The sequence below is a fragment of the Puma concolor genome, chromosome C1 (genome assembly GCF_028749965.1).
Source record: "Puma concolor isolate L17-30 chromosome C1, mPumCon1.1.hap2, whole genome shotgun sequence".
NCBI lineage: Eukaryota > Metazoa > Chordata > Mammalia > Carnivora > Felidae > Puma > Puma concolor.
The window spans coordinates 190936686-190964179 of NC_141674.1; the positions used below are offsets into that span (position 1 = coordinate 190936686).

Sequence of the window (27494 nt, forward strand, 5' to 3'; positions counted from 1 at the left end):
CTAAAGTCATCAAAACAATGTAATATCCTGTGTGAAATGTTGCAGTCATGATGCCTTGTGGTTTAAGTCCCTTGATCATGTGCCCTGAGTTGGTGGTGGCTGTGGATGACGGAGACACTCAGACTCTGGCAGGTGCATCTTCAGCTGCCCTCACACTTTGGGCTCCTCGGGGAGGAGGGGCTGGAGCCCTGGCCCACCGTTAGCACAATGATCCTCAGGCTGCTTCTGGCTCTCAACTTCTTCCCCTCAATTCAAGTAACAGGTAAAGAATTTTGATTTCTTTCCTCCTCTCAGTTTTTCTTTTCAAGTTTTCGATTGGCTTGGCTCATCTTAAATTTCAGACAACTGATGAAATGTAGTTTTTCAACTATTTGAAATGTAGTTTTGCTCTAATATGGCAACCTGTTATTTAGGAACTCATTGATTCTCAGTCTACAGTATAATATTTTAAGAAACATTGTTTGGAATTAAGTAAGATTTATTTAGCTAGTAGTTGACAATGTTTCAGGGAGCTCTAAAAATTATGCTTTGAAAAAAATTAAGACGATTGCTATAAGAGGGTTGGTTCTGAAAGCTCTGGATTTAGACTGCTAGGGTTCATATCACAGATCCATTTCTTACTAGCTGAGCTTAGGCTAGTATGTAAACTGTATGAGTCTCAGTTTTCATGTCTATAAAATGGGGATACTAACAACCTCATCTCAAGGGCACTGTGGGGATAAAATGAAAAAAATCTGTGTGAAATTCTTAGCACAGTCAGTGCTTGGCTTGCAAGATGAATGTTAGTCGTAGTTCCTATGTCTACTCAGATTGAATTCAGTGTGTCGGAATGAATTCTGGCGTCATTGCAGAAGGTGGCACAATCCAAAATCCAAATGCTAATGGAGAATTAGTTTCTTTTACAATTGGCTGAAATCTGTTACCTTAGATTAAAATCCTTTAAATTCCCAATGATGATGATGAAGATCGTACACTTAGTGCTATTATAATGGAACTCCTTTTCAGATGAAGAGATCAGGTGGTAGGGATGTTAATTTGTCCGAGGATATACAGATATGAGTTACTGCAGTCAGGGTCTGAACCACCTTAACCTGACTCTTCAGCTCTTGACGATTATACTATTCTGCCTGACGTGATGTGGTTTATGATTTCATAGCTCCAGATATATCCAGGGTTAAATTATCTTTGAAAATCACAATTCCAAACAGAAAGAGCTTGTTGCTTTGGTGGGCTGGGGACGGGTATTCGAATCGTTCTCAGAATTTGAAAAATGTCCCGCTTGGCTCAGGATTTGTACTGATTAGTGAGCACATCTAAATAGGATAATTATTTTTCCTTTAAGGTATGTTGACTAGCCAGTATCTTCAATGTTCTTTCTCATTTATTTTGGTGGTGTGGAGACTGCATTATTTGATGTTGTTCTTAACATCATGTGCATGAACTCCAAAGGGTATAATTTCCCAACCTGCACAAGTGAAATAGTTACATATACACCCATCTATTCCATTGCCTTTTGTGCCAGTGAGCACATTTACAAACTGTGTGTATTTATAAAACGTGCCGATACAATGAAAGACATAAGCTGGTGATGAGCTAGGTTATGCCCCAGTATCTGGTGCCAAGCATTTAAAACTACCAAATATATTTTAAAAGAATTTAAAAAATTTCTTTTAGAAAAAGGTCTTTAAACTATTTTTAAGGGATCTTTAAAATTTATTTTTAAAGATATTTAAAATTTCTCAATTTGTTACACAGTCAAGGATAGACAGAAAGGAAAGACAAGCCTTATTCTCACCGAAACTATTCAAGTATTTGTACACAAAATACTCTCCTGATGTGCTTTGTGGACAACCATCTGTCATCAACTCACTGAATCTCTTTTGAAGGTATTTTTTGTAAGATGCAAAGCTTTATATTTTTCCTTTAGAACATTTATTGAAAGAGGAGTAGCTAAAACTGTCATTAAGGATATACACATGTGGGACCTCTGTTTTCTACTTGGAGATATATCTGCATTTCAAATGCCAACTCACCCCCATAATAACTTTTAAGATTTGATACTGAGTGGCCGTCTAATGAAGTAGGGGTAGAAATGCTTTTAAATGCTTCTTCCGGTAAGAAAACTTATGAGAAAAAATACAACATAAAAAGATGCATGATCCATTCTAATCAATGATGCAAAACCTGCCATATGCTTTTTGCCTCTCTGTATTTGCCTTCCATAAAGAAATTATAGATAAAATAATTCTCTTGTCACACTGTAACTGTCCTCCCTAGGATTGAGAGAGATTACTGGTATGTCTGTGTTGAAGCGTGTGTGTGTGTGTGTGTGTGTGTGTGTGTGTGTGTGAAGAACTGTTCTTTTCCACTATTTAAAAAATTTGAACTCACTGGCTCACAGCATAGCTTAAAATGTTTATTCTATGAAGGTTAAACCTAACCTGATTCTTCATGATTTTAATGACACTGTAGAAAGATCTTTACAGCTAACTTAAAAAAATATATAATTTAGGAAGCATGAGGAAACCTTAACTTAGACAAATCCTTTAAGAAAGTTACATGTTTCCTACCAGATTTGGGCAACTGTGCAGTTGAGATCTACAAATTGAGAGGATTTTGTTGGACTTTCAAATAGAGTCCAACTTAGAATTGCAGTCCTTGAAAGGGAACCAAGTTGTGATTGATGGTAGAAGGAAGGTGCATATCGTAGATGGCATTGATCATAGATTTTTCAGCCAGTATTGGTTATTTTTCACCAAGGCTAATCATCCAGCATGAAGATAAAAATCAGGAAAACACCACTTATTTTTGTATGTGAGGATTTCTTTTCATTTTTCCCCAAACCTCCACAAATAAACTGTCCAAATGTCCAGTTTGAACACAGTGGATTTCTCCAATGCTTTTGCATTTCCCTTGGCACTTCTTTTTATGAGAGAGGCATAGAAAGCAGGAGGAAGATGATTTTTTTTTTAAATCATCAGTGAAGCAAGGTAATTAAAGACTTCATTTTTAGTTCAGCAAATGACCCCTCTGAGGTCGTTGTCCACAACAAGAAGTAATTGACCTCTCACAGGAAAGTGTTGCTGTGAGGCTGGGCTTAGGAAAGATAAGATAGAGAGATGAGCATTGAAAATGCTATATAATCGGCAGATTGCTGTATCTCATGACATCCACTATACTGTAGCCCGTTTTTCTGACTGTTAAAGAATCTACTGGGTGTTTTGTCATCTCAAGTAAATTTGATGGACATTTCAAATGTACAGACATTGCTTAAGAATTTATTTGACTCTACTCCCACACATACGATAGGATTATTACTTTTTATTTTTTTAAAGACAACCATCCAGACAGGACTTTTATAGCAAGGACCATAAAACCAATATCAATATATCAATACCAAGGAATAGAATGAGTCATTTTCACAGACTGATTAGAAAGAGAAATCAATCTGTGGTTGTAACTCTGAAGCTCTCACATTAAAACCCTTTTTATGGATGGGAGGTGGGGATCTTGCTGCCTCTTCTTTAGACTTAGACTGTCTTCCCTTTTAATGTCTTCATTTTATTTTCCTGAGTGGAGAAATGCCACATGATTACCATTCAGCTTTTACAACATGTGGTTATTTTCCTCCAAGTAGTTCCTGTATGCAGTGTGCTGACGTTTACAAAATGAAAATTTTTATGCCACCAATATCCTAGAAGACAATTCCATTGTGGTTTATCATCTCTAAAACAATAGCTCTTTATTAACTAGTACGGGCATTGATAAGGATACACGATTGCAAACTTTCTCATCTACAAATTGGAGGGCGGGCAATCTTTCGAAGCAGTTATTTTACAGCAGGTCACTTAAAAGGATAAAATCTTTCATTTTTCCCTTTCATCTTGGTTAAAGTTTTGCTTGCCTTTTTCTTCAAGAAATTTGTTACTTATGTAACTTCATAGAGGCTGGTACTTTTCTCCTTAGTAGATGGTTTAGCTGAACTCTTGGAAAAAATGACATCTGGGTGGTTTTGTGACTAACTGAAGGGGTCTCTGGTTTTTGAAGACGTGTTAAGGAATCTATGTCTCTTTTATGGTCATTTCTTGACTCTTTTGGTCTTAACATGGTGTTGTCATAAAAAAAAAAAAAAAAAAAAAAAGTTACCCAGAGCTTTCAGTCTGAGAATCGTTGCCTAAGAATTGGTCCGTGAAGCCGGAGAGAAGGCAATCCAGGCCCCAGGGAGAAGTGATTGCAAAGTAGGGGTCAAACTTCTTGCTTGCCACTCTCATTTTGATGATTCTGAACATTAGAAAAGAGGAACATTGGATGGAGTCAAGGGCTCCTTGGTTACTTGTTAGAGGATGTGAAAAAGAGAGTTTAGACTTCTTTGGCCTAGTGTTTCAATACTCACGTCATAGGCATCTTGATTTAGTCTGTGTGTCACCATACATGTTACGTGGGTTTATATTTTCATTGCTGGATGGAAACCTGCACTTTGGTGGAGAATTTCTTAACTATGAGCTGCAACTTTATCTGTGCATCGCCATTACCGTCATCTTGTTCATTTGTCATCATCTTCATTATCTGTGGGACTTCAGCTGTCAAGGTAACTGGGTTAATGGTTCCTGATGGTGTCACAAATGTCACCCACTCATAATTCACTCTGACCTCTGATCTAATCAGGACCCCTTTTCTGCAGTATCTAAGTCAACTTTGTGGCTCATGATTCACCATGTAATGTATTGATTATAGCAGGAACTCCTATTCACCCACTCATTCACACAAGAATCTGAATTATTGACATATCTTGCATTTTAACAGTGACATAGATTCCCTTGTTAGGAACTGAGGTGGGTGGGTCTTTTCTTTTCTTTTCTTTTCTTTTCTTTTCTTTTCTTTTCTTTCTTTTTTGTTGTTTTTATTTGCTGAGATGGTAGAGGTTGTAGTCTTCATTGTTTAATTAAGAACACTTGTCAGATGCTGAAGTGGCAGAATATCACTGTTGCTAGATCTGCAGCTTTCATGTGATGTGATGACTTTCTTTGATATTGAACACTACTAAAAAAGAGGGCACATAATTTAAGACCAGCTTTAGGAACATCGGGTCCAGGAGGGTTCCACTTCTGATCCACAGACTCTGTCCCATAGAAACTGGGAGAGAATGGGCACGTATAAAAAGACTGTTTCCTTTCACGTTGGAGCTCCTGGGAGGACTAAAACCAGGCTGTTACTAGGTTTCTGTTCTGTAAAGTGCCTGCTTTTTCTTGTGCTTTAGCAAGACAGGTCTTCATTCATGTACTCATTCTATAGGTATTTATTAATATCTTTTATGTGCTATTCTAGGTTCTGTGACTGATATAAAAATCTAGTTTGAGTTTCAATGAAGTACAAATGAGAATTGTGAAATCTTTCTAGAATTTTTTTCTTTCAATTTAGTATCATTGAGAATAATTTTCTGTTCACAGTAATTTATTTTATGCCAAACAGTTACAAACAGAATTCTCCATGCAAGTGGTGGATTCAACCACAGATACTTAGAGATGGGCAAGAACTTAGACATCTCTCCAGCTATAGAAAAGCAAGTTGTGTTGATGGTTCCTAGACGATGCTCATAGAAAGGTGACTTTGCAACGTGTCCTGGCATTTTTGGATGATCTTAGACCGGATCCATCTCACTTATCCAGTCTATTTTCTTTCATTCCCTAATATAGGATCCTAAAACCCAATATTGCAGCTTTCTTCATAGTCACACCTACCTGAACTCTGTGTTTATGCCCTTTCTGATGCTGCATCCCTCCTGGAACTCTCTCTCTCTCTTTCCATCCATCCAAATCCTACTCATCTTTCACTTTAGAATACAGTGCAAGATTCACCTCCTTTGAGGAAGTTCTCCTTGGGCATCCAGCCTATGTTATGGACTTGTAAGAAGAGTCCCAATGGGAACATAACTCAATCTAACAAATATTTAGTAAACCTCTGTTATTTTTTTAATCTCTGTTGGAGTCTGAAGGAATATAAAAAGAGGAAAAGCATTATAAAGACTTACTTAGCACACAAGAGCTGCTTGTGTAATTAACCAAGTTCTCTCTGACTTTATGATCCAGTTGAGAAGACTATACATGACAGGATATGGCAGCTGGAAACAGATAACTAACTCGGGGCAACTTCCTCATGCTGTTTGGTGCCTTAATGATTTTGCATATATTATTCTTGTAATCTGAAGTGTCCCTTACACCTCTCACCTGAAGAAGCCTTCTCTGAGACCCTAAATGGCAAAGTGAGGGACTTCTTTCCTTCTCAGGTTTCCCAAAATTGTTATTATGCATTTATACATCTTTTTATCTGTTTTTTTCCCCTAGACCGTGAGCTCTTTGCAGGAAGAATCATGTCTTATTCATCCTGATAACTTAACAACACACTGAAGTTATAACTTATTTCAGCACAGTGCTGGAAGCATTATAGGTGTTCAACAAATACCTGAAGAAGGAAATGAATGAGTTACTACTAAAATGAAGAAGCATAACATAAATATGCTAGTAAGATTAATGCAGAATATAAGCATTTATGGAGAGGTGGGAATTGAAGTGGATATTAAAAAATAGGATTTGAATGGATGATGTTATTAATAAAATTGCTAGCTAATGCTTATTTAGCACTTATAATGTGCCAGACACTGCTCTACCCGGTTTTCCCTATATTATATCACTTATTCTTCCCTGAAATCCTTTGAAACAGTTACTATGATTATCTAATCTATAAGATGGGGACACTGAAGCATGGAGCAAATAGAGTGACTTGCCTGTGCTCACACAGCTAATAAGTGAGTAAATCCAGACACTCTTGCTCCAGGCTTCATATTCTTACCAATTCCATGTTACTTCAGGAGGGAGAAGCAATACAAATAAAGAAATTAAACAAGGCATACTGTTCCGTGTTCTTGGAACAAAGGGCCAGTCTGAATGTGTGGAGGCTTGGAAAGTTAGGGTAGAATCAGGTCAAACCAAGGATTGAATACTGATAACCCAAGTTCAGACTTCATTTTCAAGGCCTTGTGAAGCAGCTGGAAAGTTTTTGGAAGCAGGATGGTCTAGAATGCCTAGGGATTAATGGTAAGGAGATCATGTTGTAACACTCTGCACTTTGCCAGGAGAAGGGGTAGATTAGAATTTGGGTAGCAAAGGTGGGAACAGAAAGAAACAACTATTCTGCGAAATGATTGAAAAGTAGAAACTCCAGGATTTAGTGCCTGAAAGAGAGGGAGGGATTAAGAGTGATGCCAAGGTTTTTGGCTTAACAGGGGAATGGTGGTATCACCACCTGAGATGAAGGTGTTGCTGTGCAGCTGAGTTTGGGAGCCAAATAGTGTTTAGTTTTAGACACACTGAGTTTGAAGTAAGGGTCTGAGATGGCAGAAAAGTGTCCAGTACAAACCTGAAGCTATGGGAGTTGGGTAAGAAGAAAACATCTAGGGATCCTCATCTTTGGAGTAAAGCTGATGTCATGAGAATGGATGGCCACTAGAAAGGAGAGAGTATAACTATAGAAAAGCAGAGTTGAATCTTACCTGGAAAACAGCTCTGGTTAGGAGTTGGCTAACAAAGATGAGGAGCCAGTGAAGGAGACATAGAATGTGTTTGGAGAAATAAGAAAAGAATAAGGCTCGATAGAACACCACTAAAGCCAAAGGAGGAAAGAATTTCAAAAAGAGATAGTGCTTAATAGCATTAATTGTATAAGGGGAGAAGTGAATAGTGACTTGGGGAGGTATTGGTTTTGGCTCAAAGGAGACCAGTTGGAATTTTGGAGCTTAGACAGAATGGTGGGGAAGCAAGGTAGCACTTTAAAAGGTCAAGAAAAAGTGGAGGGGAACAAAATAGAGATAGTGGAAAGAGAGGAAATTGCTAGATTAGAGACAATTGGGAGCTTATATCACCTATAATGTCTACCATTTTTTCATATATGGTAGGTATGTAATAAATGTTTGCAAACTGAATGACTTCATTACGTTTGACATGTGGAAGAAGCCAAATGCTGTTCTTGAGGGAGGGAGTGAATAAGTGAATGTGCAGTGTTGAAGGGGTGGAGGGGAAAGAAGACCATTGGGAAATACAAGAGGAAGAGGGAGAAAAATAAAGGAGAATGGAAGCAGTTTTCTCCAGATGGGGAGGGAGATTTGGGGCACAGAGGATGGGAGTATTAGAGAAAGGAGGATAAATGTCTAAGAGGAATGAGGAAGAAAAGAAGAGATTTATAGGGGCAGAGATATGTATGTTAGTATGGAGCTAGGGTAGATGAGTGATTCCATGCTGGCATACCTGACATTAAAAACTTTTATTAAATGTGTGTGTGTGTGTGTGTGTGTGTGTGTGTGTGTGTATAATTCTTTCAGAACAGACCTTGGTGTTAAACCTGTATCAACAAGAGCTACTGGATAATACATACCTTGACTTTGAAGGCTTAGCCCATTTGTATTTTAAATTTGCTTGAGCCTTCAAAAATGAACAATATGGCTAGACTTGGCCTCAGCTCATGCCTGAGATAAGAGGGTCACAAGGTTCAGAACAACCTTGCCCAACATCATGGGCAGGGCTCCAATTTCCAGTCAGGGAAGTTAATCTCAGAATCTCCATGTGTTTTTCAGAACAAGGATGTAGCTGCTTGACCTTGGCTTTGTGGAGGACATGTCTGTTATTCTACAACCCCCCTCCCCCCTTATTTTCCCCAAACTTAAAAGCTAAAGTCACTGATTTCTCAAGGAAAGGGGATGTGATTAGGAGTTTTAGTCTGTTGAATTGTGACAAAACTTTTCTAGGCCCTCATTTCCTTGTCTGATATGTGAGGAGGTTGGATTTGAAGACATCTCAGGTCTATTTCTGGTTTAAAAATGCTTCTTACATGGAATAAGAAATGCTGGCTTTTATCTGCCCTCATGAGGCAACTCAGCCACCCGCCCCTTTGTGGATGCTCTTATGATCTGAGAGAGAAAATACAAAGAACTGCAGAGCAGACATCTCTGAAATTGCTTGGAGAGACTGCAAGCCAGGACATTAAGTACTAAGATGCTTAGAAATTATGGCAGGACTTGGTCTTTGCTCCCTCTCTTCCACCTTCCTGTGTAATGTTAAGGTTCAACATAGTAATTACTTTCAAACTTCCAGGTCATGACATTTGCCTAGAAGATTGTGTATGTGCCAAGGTGGCCTCGAGGAGGCTCCTTGGAGATGTAAGATTGAATTATCATCATACTGTTTATGTAGAAAGCTGTGAAGTACTGGTTACCTACCACTTGGACTACAGGTAACTACTGTAGTAGTAGTAGGTAATTACTACTAGGGTAATAAAACTGGATATTTGGGAGTGGTCTGGCAGTGTTTGTATAAGTTAAGGTGCTCCTCCTGGTTGGCCTCTTAGATTTTCCTTCTAGCATTTGGAGCTGAGAGGACAATTGAGGACTTCTGAATTGTAGGGCTGGGTCACATCACACTCATTTATGTCACTTTGTGCTTAGGAAGCTTCAGTCCTGGAGCACTCACACTCTGCACTCCTGGGCAGCGTCCGAATGGGGATGGATGATGGGGATGGCTACGACAGTGCAGGCAATGGCTTTCGGCAGCCTTAACATTAACTGTTATCTTCATACAGAGGACATCCTGATGTATGTGTTTATCTCCGACTTTCTTGAGCTCTGGTCCGGCACATCTAATTCCTGGACCTTTCCTTCAGGATGCCTTACCCACCTCTCAAACCCAGTGTATCTAAAACTGAACCCTATGGCTTTTTTTTCCAAACAAATTTCCGCTCTTCACTTACCAAATTTTGTTAACAATGCCTCCACTGCCACCCTCCCCCTCCCCACAAACTCTGTGTCCTTTCTGATTCTTGTTCACCATCAGTGAGCACAACCAAGCGCCAACTCCACGTCCGTCCTTTCCATCCAGCCCCCTCCGCAGCTCTGGCCCCATGAGCTCACATCAGAGCTACTGCAACAGCCTCCTGATTGGTCTCTGCCTCCCCTCCACCCTCCTCCAGCTAGTGCACCCCGCACGGCAGCACTTACCACACCGCTCTCAACTCAGCTGTCTTCAATACCTCCCGTTGCCTTTCTAGTAAAATCCAGATGCCTTTTCTTGGCATTGAAACCTCTCTATGATTGCTATCAGCCATCTTTACCTATTTCCCCTTTATGTAAAAGGAATGTTCTGCTGGTCACCAATGAACCTTTATGCTAAAAGTCATTCCCTTGATCTTAGTCTGTCTAAATTTGCCCCAGACTTCATGGCCCGGCTAAAGGTCAGTCTGTCTGTACAGAAGCCTCCAGAATCATCTCATCTGGAAATAAGGCCTTTTTCATGCGACTGTCCATGACAGGGCTCCTGCACCACATGCGCTTTGGAGTATAGCTAATTGTGCATTTGCCTTAGGATTTCACCTAGAAGAAAGAGGCTGAGTCTTTTACATCTCCCAGGAACCTAGGACATTTTGTTCTATTACTTATTTGCTGAATAAATGCATGACTTTGTCATGGCAGAAGTCAGAATACCAAAGAACAATTTTCTGACACATTGAAATTTCTTTTCAGAAAGTACTCATTGATCGTTTTGATAATTTTTCTCTCTTCAGAATTAATGACTAGGTGCTCAGATGGGACTTTTTGCTATTGAACTACTTGACCTCTGAGTTACTTTCCGACAATTGCATGGAGCACAATAGTTTTTCAAAAGGACAAGAACAAATGTCCTCTATGCTAGAGTGTCCAGCCTGTGTATAAAAAGATGAGGGTGAAACATGGAGCTTAGATTGGTGCTGGTTAACAGCAGCTAGTTGAGTACATTTATTAATCAGGTTTCTATTTCTATTTTTATTGCTACCTATAATCATTGTACTTGTTTGAACTAAGGAATCTGGATTTTGTATACAAATCATCCTTTTGATACGAGTAAATATGCTTGACAGAACTGATGGTTGTACACACACAGTCTTGGGCAGGGCTGGTCCCGTGGCCGGTTTCTCTGAAAAAAGTCATTGCATCTGTCATGGTGGCCTCCTCTTCATGATTCTCTTTCCTTCTGGTTCTGGTAGGCTTACCCTGCCCATGCCCTTTTAGACCTAAGGGTGGTCATAATTGCTGCTGTGAGCCAGTTTCTAGCATTTGCCTTGTGGTTCCACACTTTTGACAATAGTCCTTTTATAAATAAGCCTTCCTCCTATTGCCCAATTTTGATCGTGCCATTTGTTTTCCGCAGGGATCCTGAATGAGGCGCTCTCTCTCTCTCTCTCTCTCTCTATACACATACATACATATGGCTGGCTTTGAAAATACAACATGCTTTTTCAAAGCTCTTTTTTTGGAGGAGCTTTCCTTAAATCTTTATTCCTTGTGAAAATGGGGAAATTTTCAAGACAACAGTCATTAGAAAACTAGATGGAACAACCACAACGTGATTTTGAAAATGTAATGTGTATTTTTTTCTTTTTCATTTTAACATGAATTTCAGAGAGTCTGGAGCCATTCAACGTATGCTAGGTCATTCCTAGCTTTGTTTTTAGCTCAAAGAAGATGGCAAAATTCTGCTAAGTGTTTTGTAGTCCTCTTTCTCACATTTGTATGAGGCAAAGCCACCAGCTAGAGTTATCAGAGTCACAGACAGAGGAAAGAGCCACTTTCCTCCCAGAAAGCACAGTTTGTCTTACAGTTCCCTGAGCAAACACTGGATTGGCCTGTGAGCAAGCCTGCCCTTAATGGAGCCTAAAATGGAGCAAGTGGTCAGATGGCCACGTGTTAAAGAGTATCCTAGGCCTGAAGAGGAAATATATTCAGAGGAAAGTTACAGTAACTTCACCGGCTCTGTGGTCAGGAGGGAGGTGCCGTACCCCAAGGAAATCAGCGTCACCTTCATACTGCGTTCGCAAACACCACGGAGCAAGATAGTTGAAAATAGAAAGCTTTCATTTTCTTGGGTTCCTGCCTGACACGTTAAATTCTGTTCAGTCAGAATTTTAAAAAAGGAAACGACGTGATTAGGATCTTACGATCTGATTTTTAAGCTGCAAAAAAAAAAAAAAAAAAAAAAAAACCTCTGATTGTGATGTGCAGAGATGGAACCCAATAAAGTTCTTGAGAGGTTCTGAAAGAAAATCACATTGCCAATTAAAGATGTATTATATTTCTACTTACTGCTTCCTTAACGTCTCAATGCAAATACCAGTCTTGAGTGCTGTCTACTCTACTCTCTAGTTCACTAGCCCTAGGTGCTATTCTGTTTCTCTGTGGTGCTATAAGGAAAAGGAAAGATGGCATATCATAAATTAAACATGATACATATATGTAATTCACAGGTGTCCTGAAGAATTTGCCCAGTAAGGTTTGAACTGAAAAGTGACTATGTTTCACCTAATGTTCATGTTCAAAGTGTTTTGTGCAAGTGCATTACAGGTAAAGAAAGTTTGAAAACACACTTTTTCTAGGGGTGCCTGGGTGGCTCAGTCGGTTAAGTGCCTGGCTTCAGCTCAGGTCATGATCTCACAGTCTGTGAGTTTGAGCTTCCAATAGGGCTCTGTGTTGACAGGTAAGCCTGGAGCCTGCTTTGGATTCTGTGTTTCCCTTTCTTTTTGTCCCTTCTCCACTCATGCTTTGTCTCTTTCTGTCTCTGAAAAAAGAATAAACCTTAAAAAAACCCCAAAAAACCAAACACACTTTTTCTAAATATGACCATGAATCACCAGAAATCACGTGAATCTGCTGAATGCACAAAGTTGGTTTTCTATTCATTCATGATTTAAAGCATTATTTCTAGAAACATAAATAAATAATCTTAGCTGTTCCACTATTTGTGTGACCTTGTTTAAAAAGTCACTTACTTTTTTCATTTTCAGTTATCTCTTCTATAAAATAAAGGGTTGGCTTGGATTATTTCCAACATTCCTTCCAGCTGAGCACTTTTTGCATGATGGTACTCCAGCAAAATGGTGGAGAAAATTGAATTTAATTTGGTTTTATCTTGATCTCACTCCATTTATTCCCCTACTCAATTGTGTTTTCCTCCCTAATTCTCACTTCTAGTACCATCCAACTGTCCAGTCCTGCTTTCCGATGATCTAGGATCACTCACCGAAATTGTGTTGAAAGTGTTACACAACGCAACCCAGAGGGAAAAGAACAATACATTACAAGTCATGAAGCATGAGCCACGTCCTTAAGGTCACTTGTCCTAAAACTTGGGCAACTTATTTGGCCTCTTTAACCTCAGTTTCCCTATCTATAAAATGGGCATAAAAATGGCTGTCCTATATGTTTACTTCAGAGGTTTATATGGAGTTCATATGAGATAAAATAGGAAAAAGCATTTTGTAGTCCTATGACTGTAGGCCACAATTACTAATTGAAGTCAATATGTTCCCTACATGGCATTTTAGGATTCATCTTCTTTTGAAATCCAAGCATTAACTGAGCTGGTGAGAAGGGTCCTTCCAGGGTCAGGGTTCCTTCTCTGGTGCTTGGAACCACACCTTAGAGATGGTTATCCGGTTCACCTGTGCAGAGTTGACAGCTATTAATGTAGTAATTGACCCATTTACAATAGGGAAAAAGGGAAAGGTTTTTGTTTTTGCTTTTGTTTTGTTTTTTTGTAACCAGTTCTCATGGAAGCACATGTAACTTCCAAATTTCCAAAAGTCAACTGTATCACAAGATTCACAGATTATCTATGGGAAATCTTTTAGTTCTCACTGCCTTGCTTATAAGGAACAGATAAGTACATTTTCGCCTCCAATCTTATTCTTCATGTTGCCTGTTGTTAAGGAGGAGTTGTGAGGGAGAGAGGTTTGAGGTTATAGCTTCCTGTCCCCACACCTTTAGCTGATTTAGCTGCTAGGAAAGGCTTTGAAAGCAAAGCACTAAATTCATCATCAAAACAACTTGTCAATTCAGTTAGAGAAATGTCAGTCAAGCGGATCTTTTGAAACCAGAAGCAAATACAATTGTTGAATTTACAGTATTTTTCTTTTAATGTAGTAGGTTTGACCTAGGTGGACCTTGCCTAAGCACTCGCAAGAAGGAAACCAAATATCCACAGGGAAAGGCTTGGTCTGCTAAGACCAAATTAACCTGACAAGGATGCTTTTCACTCCTAGCATGAACTAAAGAGCAAAAAGGAATCAAATAAATGTTAGTATGGGGAAGCTAGATATTTCTCTAGTTTTTTTGTGAGTCTAGGTATGTTCTTAAATTTTACAATGTGCTCTTAAATTATTTGAAGTACTGTGTGGATTCCCTGAAACTCAGAGAACCAAAATACGTATCAAAGTCCAATGTCATTTGTTGTTTCCGTTATTGGTTGCTATGACTTATCCATGTTATTGCCCCACTCCCCTAGAGGAAGGGGTGTGCATTTTTACAGTGCTCCATTTTAAGAAAAAATAAGAGGAATCAGAATTAAGGTGTCTACTGTAAGTTGTAATGATCACATATATTCAATATCACTTAGAGGAATTGGTTATCTTTTTCTACCACCAAAAGTGAATTTCCTTCACTTAGTGTCTCTTTAAAGCAGATGTAGATTTTGAAGTCCTATGAGATGGTTTCACACTTAGGCTTCTCTGAATGATTGACATGAACCAAGGTGGAACCAAGGGCTATCAGGATATAAATGTTGAAAACAAGAAGTTCTATCAGCCAATCCTTAACTTGGGTTGAACCCTAAGCTAGAAATCATAGCCACATGCTCACACATATTTGGCAAACCACTTGAAGCATAGCACCTAATTTTAAAATTATGTGATGACATGGAAGACAGAGAAAAGTAAACATTGACAAATACATTGGACGTCTCTTGCATCAAATGGCCACATAATCAATATTTTTCAAGCTTTTTCCTGACACAGTATTAGTACAGGGAGTCACACACAAAAGGATTATTCCTTCCCTCTTGCAGTTGTTGGATGTGCCATCAACCGAGAGAATACCGAATATGTAACAGCCAGCCAAGACACTGGGATCTTGGATTGCTTTTCCCTGAGAAATTTCTCAATTTGTAGTGCTGAGGTAGAATATGTTCAGGAGATATCCCAGCAGTCTTAAACATGCTGAGGTTTGACTTTGGAGGCTCCACGATAAACAGAAGGAAAATATTATCACTATATTATGCTTTGTGAAGGAAAATCACTTTCAGGAGAGGAAGACTACCACTTCTCCTTTGTGAAAACAGAAAACACCAAACAAAGTTCCAGGCAGTCAACTGTGTTCCCAGGAACCTTGGAGGTAACTCACATTTTCTTTGCAGCGATCTCTTAGGCTGGAAGAACGTCTTTTCATAGCCCAGATGTATAAACTTTACCTCAGTTTCTGAGCATAATGAGTGAAGAGATGTAGGCAAAACAGTATTACTTACTTGGTTGGTCTGTGGGCCTGAGGACAATCATTTTTAACTCCTCCTTCTCCCTCACTCACCACATCTAAGCCAATGCTGAGTTCTGCCAGTTTTTTTTAACTGTTCCATCTTTATTAGAAAAGAAACCAGAAAAAGGGAGTGGGGCAAGCCCAACCCTAAATGACCCCTCCACTATGACACAGGCAAAGCCCGGCTCATCCGGGCATCAAGGTGTGGACACGGCCACCTAGACTGGGCGTGGACATGGTTATACAAAGTCAACGTCTCATAGAAAAGGTTGAGTTCTGCCAATTTTAACCTGTAAATATTTCTTGAGTTCATCCACTTCTTTGTAATTGTAGTTCAGGCCCTTATCACCTCTTGCCTAGACTACTATGATTGTATCCTAATGGTCTCCATGTTTTCTTACTTGTGCCCTTCAAATTTACCTTTCATATTTTTTTTTATTTATTTTTGAGACAGAGAGAGACAGAGCATGAACGGGGGAGGGTCAGAGAGAGAGGGAGACACAGAATCCGAAACAGGCTCCAGGCTCTGAGCGGTCAGCACAGACCCCGACGCAGGGCTCGAACTCACGGACCACGAGATCGTGACCTGAGCTGAAGTCGGCTGCTTAACCGACTGAGCCACCCAGGCGCCCCTCCATAGTTTTTATAAAATGAAATCACCTTTCTGCTTATGATGCTTCAATAGGTCCTCGTCACCTGCAAGAGAGAGCCCAAGCTATGAACTCTGCTTGTTTGCCAATCTTGTCTTTTACAAGTCATGGTCCAGCAAAACTGAGGTAGCTATAATTCTCTACCTCTGCCATACTCTTTCTCACCTCCTTATCTCCTCTGCCTAGACTCTTCTTTTTCTCTCTTTGTCTTATATTCCCTGCAGTCCACTACTTCATGCCCCGTGTCCTACCACACATTCTCCTACTTCACCCCACCCCTGACACAAAGGCTCATCTTAGCTAGGCTTTTACTTAACAAATTTGTTGAATAAGTGTATGCATACATCAACACTTAGGTCAGCACTCACTTTCAGAAATCCTGAGCTGGTTCTCCAGTCACACCCAGAAACACTGTGCAGATCACTGTGCCAGTATTTTAAAAGTAGCCGTTTGTTTACGTATCTTTCTTTCCCATCAGGCTGTAAGCTGCCCAAGGGTAGAAACTGCGCCCTGTTCATCTTTGGGAAATGAAATTTTCTCTTCTGTGTGCATCTTGGGAAGGTGTCATATTCTGAGTTACACAAGAATATTAAGCAAACTACTGGAGTATAAATGCTAGAGCGTCTCTTCCTTCTTCCGTCTCCCTTCCTCTCTCTACCTCACTGTGGGTGCTGGGAGAAGGAAGCCAAAGTGGCTAACCTTCCAGGGTTTCTCTCTAGATTTTCTTGGTTTATCTGCTTATTCTCCCTTTTATTACCTTGGCAAAGAAGTCCTGTTGTCATCTTTTTCCTTATAGCAGCTCTTGAAGGCAGAGCAGGAAGAATTTGACTGTCTCTTAAAACAGAATCCAAATAATTAGTAAGAGAAACAACCCCTGGAGGGCTCAGTAAGCGGAAATACCAATAGCTAACCTGTACTCCTTGAAAAGGAGGGGAGATGCTGGCATTTCTTGCTGGGTTTGGTTCTTCTCGTCAGAAATGCCTCAATGATTCTTTCTAGGTAAGCAAAGTCTAAAACCAAACAAAATAAAACAAAACAAAACACAAGTTGCATTTCCCTATCATAACAGGTTGAACTTTTTGATTCCTTACATGTGCTTTTCAGTGCTTTTAGGGAGTGTTTGAATGAATCATAAATGAAGCTCAGTTGCTGAGACACACATTTTGAATAAGGATTTAGTGAGATGGTAATCAGACCTAGCTGCTGATAACAATGATACAGTCAGGTTACCATCTTTCACTTATTGACTATTTAATGAGATCCTATTATTCACATGGTACCATACAAAGAAACATAAAAGGTTGTCCTTGCTCAAAGAAGACATGGAAACTAGAAGGCTAGAGGAAATACACACAAGTCAAAAGCTTGAAGCATATGAAACAGGAGATGCTCAAAATGTAGAACCTGACCAAATGATACAGATAGTAATCGTTTTGAGACCTGAGAAAGGAGATATTCTAGGCCATGAAATTAGTTAACAAAGTATGGAGAGAGCAATGCTCACACAGCACGTTGCTGAGATGTTGACTTAAATAGTCTGGCTAATGGAGGCTTGGGTTTGAGGAAATGAGGTTGGAAAAGCCCGTGGAGGCCTATGAGTTGAGGATAAGAAATGAGTTTTCAACTGTAAGGTTCTGTAACCACTGAAAATTAGAATCTCCTGAGAAACTGAAAGTACTGATGTTTGGATCCTGTACACAGAGATTCTGATTGAACAGGCCTGCGAATCAAGGGTTTTTAAAATTTCAGGTGATTCTAATATGCTGTCAGCTTAAGAAATCTGTTACACGATAGTGATTTTCAACCCTAACTAAATATTAGAATCAAAGGGGGGAATTTTTATGGCAATACTAAAGATGATCCATAGAATGGGAAAAATATTTGCAAATCACATATCTGATAAGGAACTTGCATCAAAAATATGTAAAGAACTCTGATGATTCAACAGTAAAAAGGCAACCCAGTTAAGTAGGCAAATAATCTGAATAAACATTTCTCTAAAAAGGATATACAAATGCTAATAAGCACATAAAAATGCTCAACGTCATAGTCATTTGAGAAATGCATATCAAACCACAATAAGATACGGTTTCATATCCACTAGAATGGCTATAATAAAAAAGATGAACAATAACAAATGTTGGCAAGAATGTGGAGAAATCAGAGCCCTCATACACTGCTGGTAGATATGTAAAATACTGCAGTTGCTTTGGAAAATATTTTGTCAGTTCCTCATAAAGTTAAACAGAGTTAAACCATATGACCTAGCAATTCCCCTCCTGGTATACACCCAAGAGAACTGAAAACATGTCCACACAAAAATGTGCACACGAACATTCATAGCAGCATTATTCATAATAATGAAGAAGTGAAAGCAAATGATGAATAGAAAAAAATTTGGTATATCCATACAGCAGGATATTATTTGGCCATGAAAAGGAATAAAGTTCTGATACATTTTACAACATAGATGAACCTTGAAAACATTATGCTAAATGAAAGAAACCAGACAAAAAAGGCCACATATTGTATGATCCCATATATGTGAAATGCTCAGAATAAGCACATCCATGGAGATCGAAAACAGTTTAGTGATTGCCAGGGGCTAGAGGGAAGGAAGAATGGAGAGTCATTGCTAATGAGCATGGGATTTCTTTTTTGGGGTAAGAAAAATACAATATTCTGGAATCAGATTGTGGCAATCCATTCATAATTTGTGAGTATAGTAAAAAAACCACTGCCAAAGGGAAAGGAGGTGGGGGTGGTGGGCAAAATGGGTGAAAGGGACTGGGAGATATGGCTTCCAACTGTGGAATGAGTAAGTCATGGGAATAAATGGTACAGCACAGGGAATACAGTCAATGATATTATAATATGGTTGTATGGTGACAAGATAATAGCTACACTTGTAGTGAGCATAGCATAAAGTATAAACTCGTTGAATCACTATGTTGCACAACTGAAACTAATGTAACGTTGTGTGTCAACTATAAACAAAGAAAACAAAATGAAACACAACCACTGAATTGTATACATTATATACTTTATTATAAAGTATAATTATAATATACTTTATAAGTATAATTGTATACTTTTTTTTATAAAAAAAAGAGTGGCTTTATGGTACATGACTTGTATCCCAATAAGTTGTTTTAAAAAATGCAAATACATGATACAAATCCCTTCTCCCATCCAGCATAGACAAATTTCATCAGAATTTCTGGAAATGGGACCTGGATAGGTTTTTGTTTTTGTTTTTTAAGTTCCTGGTGTACAACTAGTGTTTAGAACTATATAGGTGATGAAAAGCTTTTAGTGATTTAGTTCTATGCATCTTCCTTCTTCCCAAAGCAAAAACAAAACACCTGAGCACTTGAATTCAAATCCAGGCTAAATTGTAGGTTTTATTTTAATAGATTTTTATTCTATTTGGCTCTTCAGTATGGGTGTGTGGGATGTTGCTTCAAATAACCTTAAAAAATATTTTTTAATGTTTGTTTATTTTTGAGAGAGAGAACGAGCATGAACAGCAGAGGGGCAGAGAGAGAGAGAGAGAGGGAAACACAGAATCCAAAGCAGGCTTCAGGTTCTGGGCTATCAGCACAGACCCTGATGTCAGCCTTGAACCCATGGACCATGAGATCATGGCCTGAGCCAAAGTCAGACGCTTAACCAACTGAGCCACCCAGGCACCCCTAACATTTTTTTTTAAAGAAAATGAAAATAGGTAGACAATTATTAGCATACCCCAAAATAATGGCAAAAATGTTTGGTTCTTATGAAAGTTTGAGTCAGAGACACAAAGCAATTCATTGTTTTAGAATAATGGAAAATTTAGAGAACTTTGCAAAGTTGATTCTTAATGCTTAAGTGGTCTATTTCTCAGGTTATTGTAGTTTACTTGGGTTTTTTAGTCTTAGCTTTGCTCATCATCTCTTTAGTGATTTAGACAAATCATCTATTATTTCTAGGCCTTAAACAGTCATTATATATATATATATTATATATATTATATATATTATATATATAATATTAATATATATATATATATTATATATATATATATATATATAATATATATATTATATATATATTGTTGTGTTCCAGGCAATGGGGATATAGTGGGAAGTAAGATGGGATGGATATGGTCTCTTCTACATGTAGGTTATAACACCTAGCTTCAGGTTCTTTGCTTTAAAAGTGAAAAGATTGAACTAGATGGTCTCCAGATTCTTTGATCATTTACTGGAATAGCATAAAGGTAGAAAAATGGCAAAGAGGGGGAACTCTTGTATATCTCTTCTATCTTCTGTGATTTAAGGGAACAAATATGTGAAGTTCTTGAGAAGGCTTCTCTCAGAATATGCTATGGAAGGTAAGTTAAACTCTTTGGGTTATGTTTTCTCTTACTCTTTATCCTACTTCATCCTTCTTACTCTTCATCCCAATAAAGTCAAATGGCTCAAAACATTTTAATTCCTTCACAAAAACCTGCATCACAACTTAAAGACAAATCTATTTGTGTATCTATGTCAGGTGTTATAAGCCATTTCTAAGTATCCCACTCAATCAGGAAAATAACAAAATTAAACATGATTAACATCTTTGGAATCTTAGTCAAGATTCAAAAATTCCAAACGCATAGCTGTGGTGCTCAATGCCAAAAGGAGGCCACCTTCTGCCCTCCAAGTGAAAGCATTCTCCATTGTCCCATTCTAAGAAGGATGGAAATAATATAAAAATGTAAACTTTTAAACTCTCAGTGTATTGTCTTCCGAAGAGTTCCTGCATCTTCTTCTGCCAAGAGAAAGCCTTTGCTGGAGATCTGTTTATTTTGTTCATTAATATATCTTGATTTCAGGGGGATAAAAAAGTCCTCATGACCTTGTTCTAAGCAAATGATTTTTCCTCCTTCAGAAAACAAGATTTTGGTGAAGCAGTTGCCCAGGCTTGTGGTGTACAACAATGAGGTCAACCTTAGCTGCAAGTATACTCACAACCTCTTCTCAAAGGAGTTCCGGGCATCCCTTTATAAGGGAGTAGATAGTGCTGTGGAAGTCTGCGTTGTGAATGGAAATTACTCCCATCAGCCTCAGTTCTACTCAAGTACAGGATTCGACTGTGATGGGAAATTGGGCAATGAAACAGTGACATTCTACCTCCGAAATTTGTTTGTTAACCAAACGGATATTTACTTCTGCAAAATTGAAGTCATGTATCCACCTCCTTACATAGACAATGAGAAGAGCAATGGGACCATTATCCACGTGAAAGGTAACACGCAAATCTACCAGTGCACCACTCTAAAGTAATGGTTTTCAATGGCAGTCTTGAAAACTAGGTCATGATCAGTGACTTCCCAAAGAGGAAGTCTGCACATTCTAAGCTAGTGATATTTTGCATATTTTGATTCATCTCCCGTTCTTCCATAATGTTCAGAAGGAAGGAAATGTACTCAAGTGCCATTCCCATGTCATTTAACACACTCTATTCTATTTTTCAGAGAAACATCTTTGTCCAGCTCAGCTGTCTCCTGAATCTTCCAAGCCATTTTGGGCACTGGTGGTGGTTGGTGGAATCCTAGGTTTCTATAGCTTGCTAGCAACAGTGGCTCTTGGTGCTTGCTGGGTAAGAGAAGCAACACTGCTTTTGTGTACCTTTTCCACTACACATGTAATCTGAACATGTTCAAGAACTGTGCCTGTGTGGTTTATTTTCTGTTTAGCATGTGATTGTTACTATTATTGCTATTTTTTCCCTGCTAGGTTTGAGTAGGCTCTCTTTTAGCTTTCAACTGTATTGGAGATGAAAACCTAATGTGAATTCTAGTTTTTAGAAGGCATTAATTAGGTGGCCAGGCAGAATAAGAAGCTAAATGGGTACATTGAGGGTGATGGTTGGGAGTCTTAGGGCCAGGTACTTTTCTTCTCCCCATTTTGCAATATCATTATGACACGTAAAATAGCTTTAATATACATATATGTATAAGAATCTAAGCAACTTGGGAATCTAGGCAATGAAACCAATGAACAATTTTGGTTCAGGGTCAAAAATTGTGAGAAATTTGGCTACTGAAATTATGCATTCTGCATTCAAACCTAGCAAAGAAACTAGGTCTGTTTATCTGAGTCATATTTTTATCTCCTCTGAAGCAGTTGAATTTTGTGAGGCCAAGTATGGTTGCTGTCATTATGAAACTATAATGGGAGTTAGACTTTTCTGAGCTCTCAGCACTGAATTAGAGTTTGCCAACTTGTGCAAATGTTCAAGTAACAAACTTGGCATATTTTTCTTTACCTTCTTCAAAATTGAAGTTTTGAACATATCTTGATGACTGTATTTACTGTTACATTGGGACTCCCTTACCAAAGGGTCTTTCCCCTTACTCAGAAACCTCCCATTCTCATGTACATGGTGTGGGACAGAGTATCTCCTGCTTTGATTCCATGTTGTCTTTGAATTTTTTTCTATAAGTCAGACGCATGTATGAGTCATGTCTTCAATAAGAAATGTTACTCCTCCAGGACAAAGGATTATTTCTCTTGATATTCACCATCCATCTGGTATTAAGCATATTTAATGCTTAATGAGCGCTTGTCAGATTGTTGAATTGATAACCCCCATAAAGGTCTTTAAGGCATATTCCACACATTTAACTAATCTACACATGGGTCAGTGAAAACCATGACAAGTGGAATCATCCTATTTACTATAGCATTGTTATAGTGTTGGGGTGGTGGTGGTAGGTGGAGGTGAGGAGGGCATCCCCGGATTCATGGTCATGTCAATGATAGATGCAGCCCGAGATCCTTTTAAACTTCGTTGGCCTATTACCAAAGTTTGCCTCTCCATCCTTCCCATTCCCCACATGCATTGTGAGAGATTCTAAGGGCAGATGGACATTTGCTAAGCTGCCTGTTGCCTAATCTGTACCTTCTGCAGGGTAGGGAACAAAGTGGCTACTTTTTCCTGGAAATCCTTTATACTAGATATCAAGTTGATATTTACCTGTCTTGCCTTCTCTAAGTTGCCCAACCCTGAGAGCTTTTTATGTAGAGAAAATTGCCTAAATTCTTCCTCTGATGTCAGTTGAGTCCCTCATCTTTCTGGATCTTGGTGTTTTCATACAAGGTACCTTCCCACTTTTGAACCTCTGTGGTACTTGCCAATGATTTAGAATGTAGAACCTTAGTCCTTATTTTTATCCCTTAGGAATTTCAATGTCTTAATCTAAAATATAGGTGCAGCGGCTTTTTGGGTACATCTCCAAGACAGGTGCTCCCCTATAATATGCTGACTTAGGTCAATGTAATTTACCAGCTTCCCAGGAGGTAGTTTTGAGAATTACTTTAACTTTCAGTGGTCAGAAGGGTGTTGCTCATCATTTAAAACTTACTGTAAATACGCATTAGAATATCAGTTACTATTATCAGGCACTAATTCCAGGCTCAGTGACTGGGACTGCCCAGAGGAACAAAGCCTGCTTCTCCTTTTCAGTGAATTTAAATAGTTTACTTTCAAATTGGAAACATCATAGATGCTATGGGCTTTTCTTTAGTAGCACTACTTGCTTTGTCTTGATAAAACTTATTTTAGTCTTATTCTAGTTCATAGGTTCCCCGTGAATTAGGAAGAGCCAGTTGTTGGCATAATCTTATATCCTGTGGTCTCTTGTAGTCAGGTTGTCCAATAAGAACTCTTTATTTGCATCTCAACCTAGATCTTTATACTCTCTGACCAAAAGGGTGTGAAATAAATATATATGTATATTTTGTAGAATAATACAGCATTTTTACCTTTGGCTCATCTTTCTTGCTGCTGTTACTATCTAAGCAACCACCAACTTGCTAAGCTAGACAGGGCATTAGGGATCCCTAGAGTTCAGCCATTTCCTGGGTCCTATTCTGGGATCCTATTTTTGACTGGTCTACATTGTGCCTTGGTGTAGCTGCTGTTTTCCCGGAACTTCCTGAGTGCTTGTGATGTGCTACCGTAGGCAGTTGTAGGTTGAGTGGGTTTCTGGGAGCAGCTGCACATTCTATCTCTGTTCTTGACCTGTTGCTGACATTTGAATAAATAAAGAGCTATCCTCTGCCAGGCTGCTGCAGAACAGCACCTGTTACTGTCACTCAATCCACCATTCACTCAGCTGAATGGTAAAACCTATTCTCTTTCTTAAAGGAGCCTTTTAAAAAACATGGTCTTCTCCACTATCAATCACAATGTAGGGAACGTAGATAGTATGTGGATAGGTAGTATCTGCCTTTAAATTCAGTGTGTTCTTGAAGACTGTGTCTTTAAGCGAACTGTCTTTTGTCTTGCTGTTGTTTTGAGGAAATAAGGAGGTAAGAGTGGGAGTGGAGGAAGGGCAAGGGAAGATAGATTGTGAAGTCACACATCTTTAGCAGACACAGCGGATTGGTGAAGGGGCAGAATAGATGACCCAGTCACACAGACACATAAGGCAAATACTCCCCACACATATAGGCATGTGCTAGATGCAGCTGGACACTACGGGTTCTGTATGGTGTTCCCAGCCATGCACGTGTCATTTCCATCCCACTTTCATGTTTATGGCTAAGTGGACTAAGTCCACTATATGCTAACAGCATGAGGGTAAGCATGGGAGCCAATTGAGCAGATCTTTCATAGTCTTTGTGCAACCTGGAGAGCCTCAGACTCAAGACATCTTCATTATTGGGGCCAGCTATAGTTTTATTTGGGTGTCTGAAGGCAAAGGCTGCCATTGGGAGTCTGTCAAGGGAAGTCCTCAGAGCTGCAGTAAGAGCTAAAATTCTTGCCAGGGTATCATTAGCAGCCTTCCACATTTATTTGGGGGCAGACGTTTCCTTGCCCTTACTCCTGCCGTGTCATAACCTTGTGCCCAAGAGAACTCTAGTCTTTCATTTATAGAAAGGATGTAGAGCCAAGATGTTTGAAGAGCAACTTCCCTCACCCACTTGGTTTCCATGGCTACTTCTCTTGAATGAATCTCCCAATTATGTCTGTTTAATGGTATGGTCTTCTTAGTTTCAGCTGGATCATTCACCCATCATTCAAATCCCAAATCACCAAAGCTGAATTTGTAACCTTCTCTTACAAATCTACTTCTCCTACTGTCTTGTCTTATATCTATGGATGGAGCAGCATCCTTCCAGGCTCCCAGGCTCAAATCATCAGTCATCTCTGGGTATGAGCAAAAAGGAAGGGACAAGCAATCCAATAATATTCATTCTAAATTTGGTCACATATTTTGTATCCATTACTTCCCTTTCACTCCATTCATTTTCATGATCAGACTCCTTCGATCATGATTTATCAGTCTTGGCACTATTGACATTTTGGGCTGGATAATTCTTTGTTGTAGGGGGCTGCCCTGTGCATCAGAGGGTATTCAGCAGCATCTCTGGCCTCTACCCACTAGGTGCCATAGCATTCTTCCTAGATGTGACAACCCAAAATATCTTCAGACATTGTCAAATGTCCCCTGGAACAGGGGATAGGGAGCTGGTTGTGTCAAGAATGAGGCTTAGGTCGTCTGGTTTGGGCAACCGTATATATGGTAATATCACCCGCTGAGATCAGAAACAATGAGAGAGGACCAGACTTTAGGGGAGGCTCTTGAGTTTCCTTTTGGACATGTTGAGTTTTAATGCCTTTGAGGTCTAGGTCAGAGATATAAATTTGGGTGAATAGTTGCAAATGGGGATGAGATTGCCTATAGAGAGAGAGGAAGGAGTGAGTAGAAGTCTATGGGGAACTCACATTGAATGACTACTTAAAGAAGGATGAGCTTGCAAGGGAAGCAGGCAAGGAGTAGCCAGACAGGTAGGATGAAAACCAGGATGGTACCATCTCACAGAAGGCAAATGGAAGAGTGTTTCAAAAAGGAGAGAATAATCATTAGTGTAGAATGTGGCTGAGAATTCAAATGATGAGAACTGAAAACATGTTAGCTGTATTTGGTAATGTGGGAGTCAGTATTTTTCCAACCTTCAACACTTGCTCCTGCCCATTTGACAACGAAGGTATGAATGGTTCATGGAGGAGTGCATGGAAATAGGCCAGGGCAGAAGTCACTTGCTTACGTATTTATTCAAGTGTTCATTCCATTCACATGCAATATATCTACTTATGCACCAGGCCTAGGTGCCAAGAAATAGACATTTTGTTTTTTCATAATAGAGAATTCTGCATTCAGAAATCTGGGTAGCTTTCTATTTCTAGAATTTTTATGGGACTTTTATCAAATATGTAAATTTTACCATCACGTTGGTTCAGAAAAGATGCTCCTAATGCCCAATCAAAACTTTTCTAAGATTTATGGCAAGTATGCTCTTGCTCTGGGTTTAGGATTGCCCCTACTTTCTTCCCTTACCCCTGATAGAAAGGGGAAGAAGGAGCAGAGTCTGAGGAACAGAGATGAAGGACACTATTGTCTTTACAGAAATGTACGTGCATATAAAAGAATAGGAATGTAAGTAGTTGTCTAGAACCATAACTCTCCACTAATTTGGACTCCACTGCTATGAATTTTATGATCATTTCAGAATCTAAGGTCCTCTTGGATTACTTAAGGAAAAACAGCTTGTTAACCAAATGACTAATGTAAGAAGATTGCAGTGGAGAAGCTCAACCTTTTCATAGGAGGAAGGGCCTTAAAGAGTATTTACATATCAACAAAGGATACGTTAATTAGATATGCTTTTGGAATTCAGATCAAATGATTGTATTAAGGGTAACATGGGTACATTTATCTAAAATACGTTGTTTGATTCCGATTTCGCAATTTGGAAGAGTCCAAAGTAATTAGGTTTGATTAGTCACTATCCAGGTCCAAGGCGCTCAATGAAGTCAGGTGTATTCAGCTTCATTTGACAGTCTATGTTCTGAATAGTTGCTCCCAAGTCTTAGAGCTCCTCCCATGACGTCTCTTTCTGTGCCCCCGCCCCCTTCACAGTGATGTTTCTCTTTTCTGCAGATGAAGACCAAGAGGAGTAGGATCCTTCAGAGTGACTATATGAACATGACCCCCCGGAGGCCAGGGCCCACCCGAAGGCACTACCAACCCTACGCCCCAGCACGCGACTTTGCGGCATACCGTTCCTGACATGGACGCCTATCCAGATGCAAGCCGGCTGGCAGCGCTTCACCTGCTCAACACAACTGCTCTGGATAGGAAAAAACTGCCTCGTCTTCAGCCGGCCACCAGCTCCCATTAGGGGCTCCTATTAGGCCAACGATGCCAATGTTTCTTGAATGACTAGACCAAATAACATTATTTTGAGGCTCTGAAATGAAGTTAAAGAATATTGCTGTGGCAGGCTCTATCTTGTAGTGCCATGACCCAAATTTCAACTTACCATGTATTTATTGACTTGATCAAGAGGTTACAGTAGAGAACAAAAAGCCAGTGGATTCTGTTAGCCTTGAAATCTGTTTTCCATTTCACTTCTTTTTCATCTCAC

General features: G+C 39.3%; 1 protein-coding gene across 3 annotated transcripts; it reads left to right on the forward strand.

Moving 5' to 3' along the window:
• Positions 1-50: 50 nt before the first annotated feature.
• On the forward strand, positions 51-27461 carry CD28 (CD28 molecule). 3 transcript variants are annotated; one of them, XM_086719397.1, is made up of 4 exons: positions 51-132; positions 20944-21300; positions 21530-21654; positions 27008-27461. In XM_086719397.1, exons 1-4 carry the CDS (start codon positions 51-53, stop codon positions 27134-27136), a joined length of 693 nt encoding a protein of 230 aa, XP_086575523.1. In that variant the 3' UTR covers positions 27137-27461. The 3 variants fall into 3 exon arrangements, with proteins under 3 accessions (XP_086575523.1, XP_025791169.2, XP_086575522.1); XM_025935384.2 differs by having other exon boundaries at positions 96-262; XM_086719396.1 differs by lacking the exon at positions 51-132 and adding an exon at positions 16079-16146 and having other exon boundaries at positions 20939-21300.
• The last annotated feature ends 33 nt before the right edge of the window (positions 27462-27494 follow it).

Bases quoted from the DNA above. Each gene is read 5' to 3' on its own strand.
- CD28 (XM_025935384.2), top strand. From the start codon at position 106: ATGACGGAGACACTCAGACTCTGGCAGGTGCATCTTCAGCTGCCCTCA. The intron at 263-20,943 runs GTAAAGAATTTT...TTCCTCCTTCAG, and splicing joins CCCCTCAATTCAAGTAACAG to AAAACAAGATTTTGGTGAAG. The intron at 21,655-27,007 runs GTAAGAGAAGCA...TCTTTTCTGCAG, and splicing joins TGGCTCTTGGTGCTTGCTGG to ATGAAGACCAAGAGGAGTAG.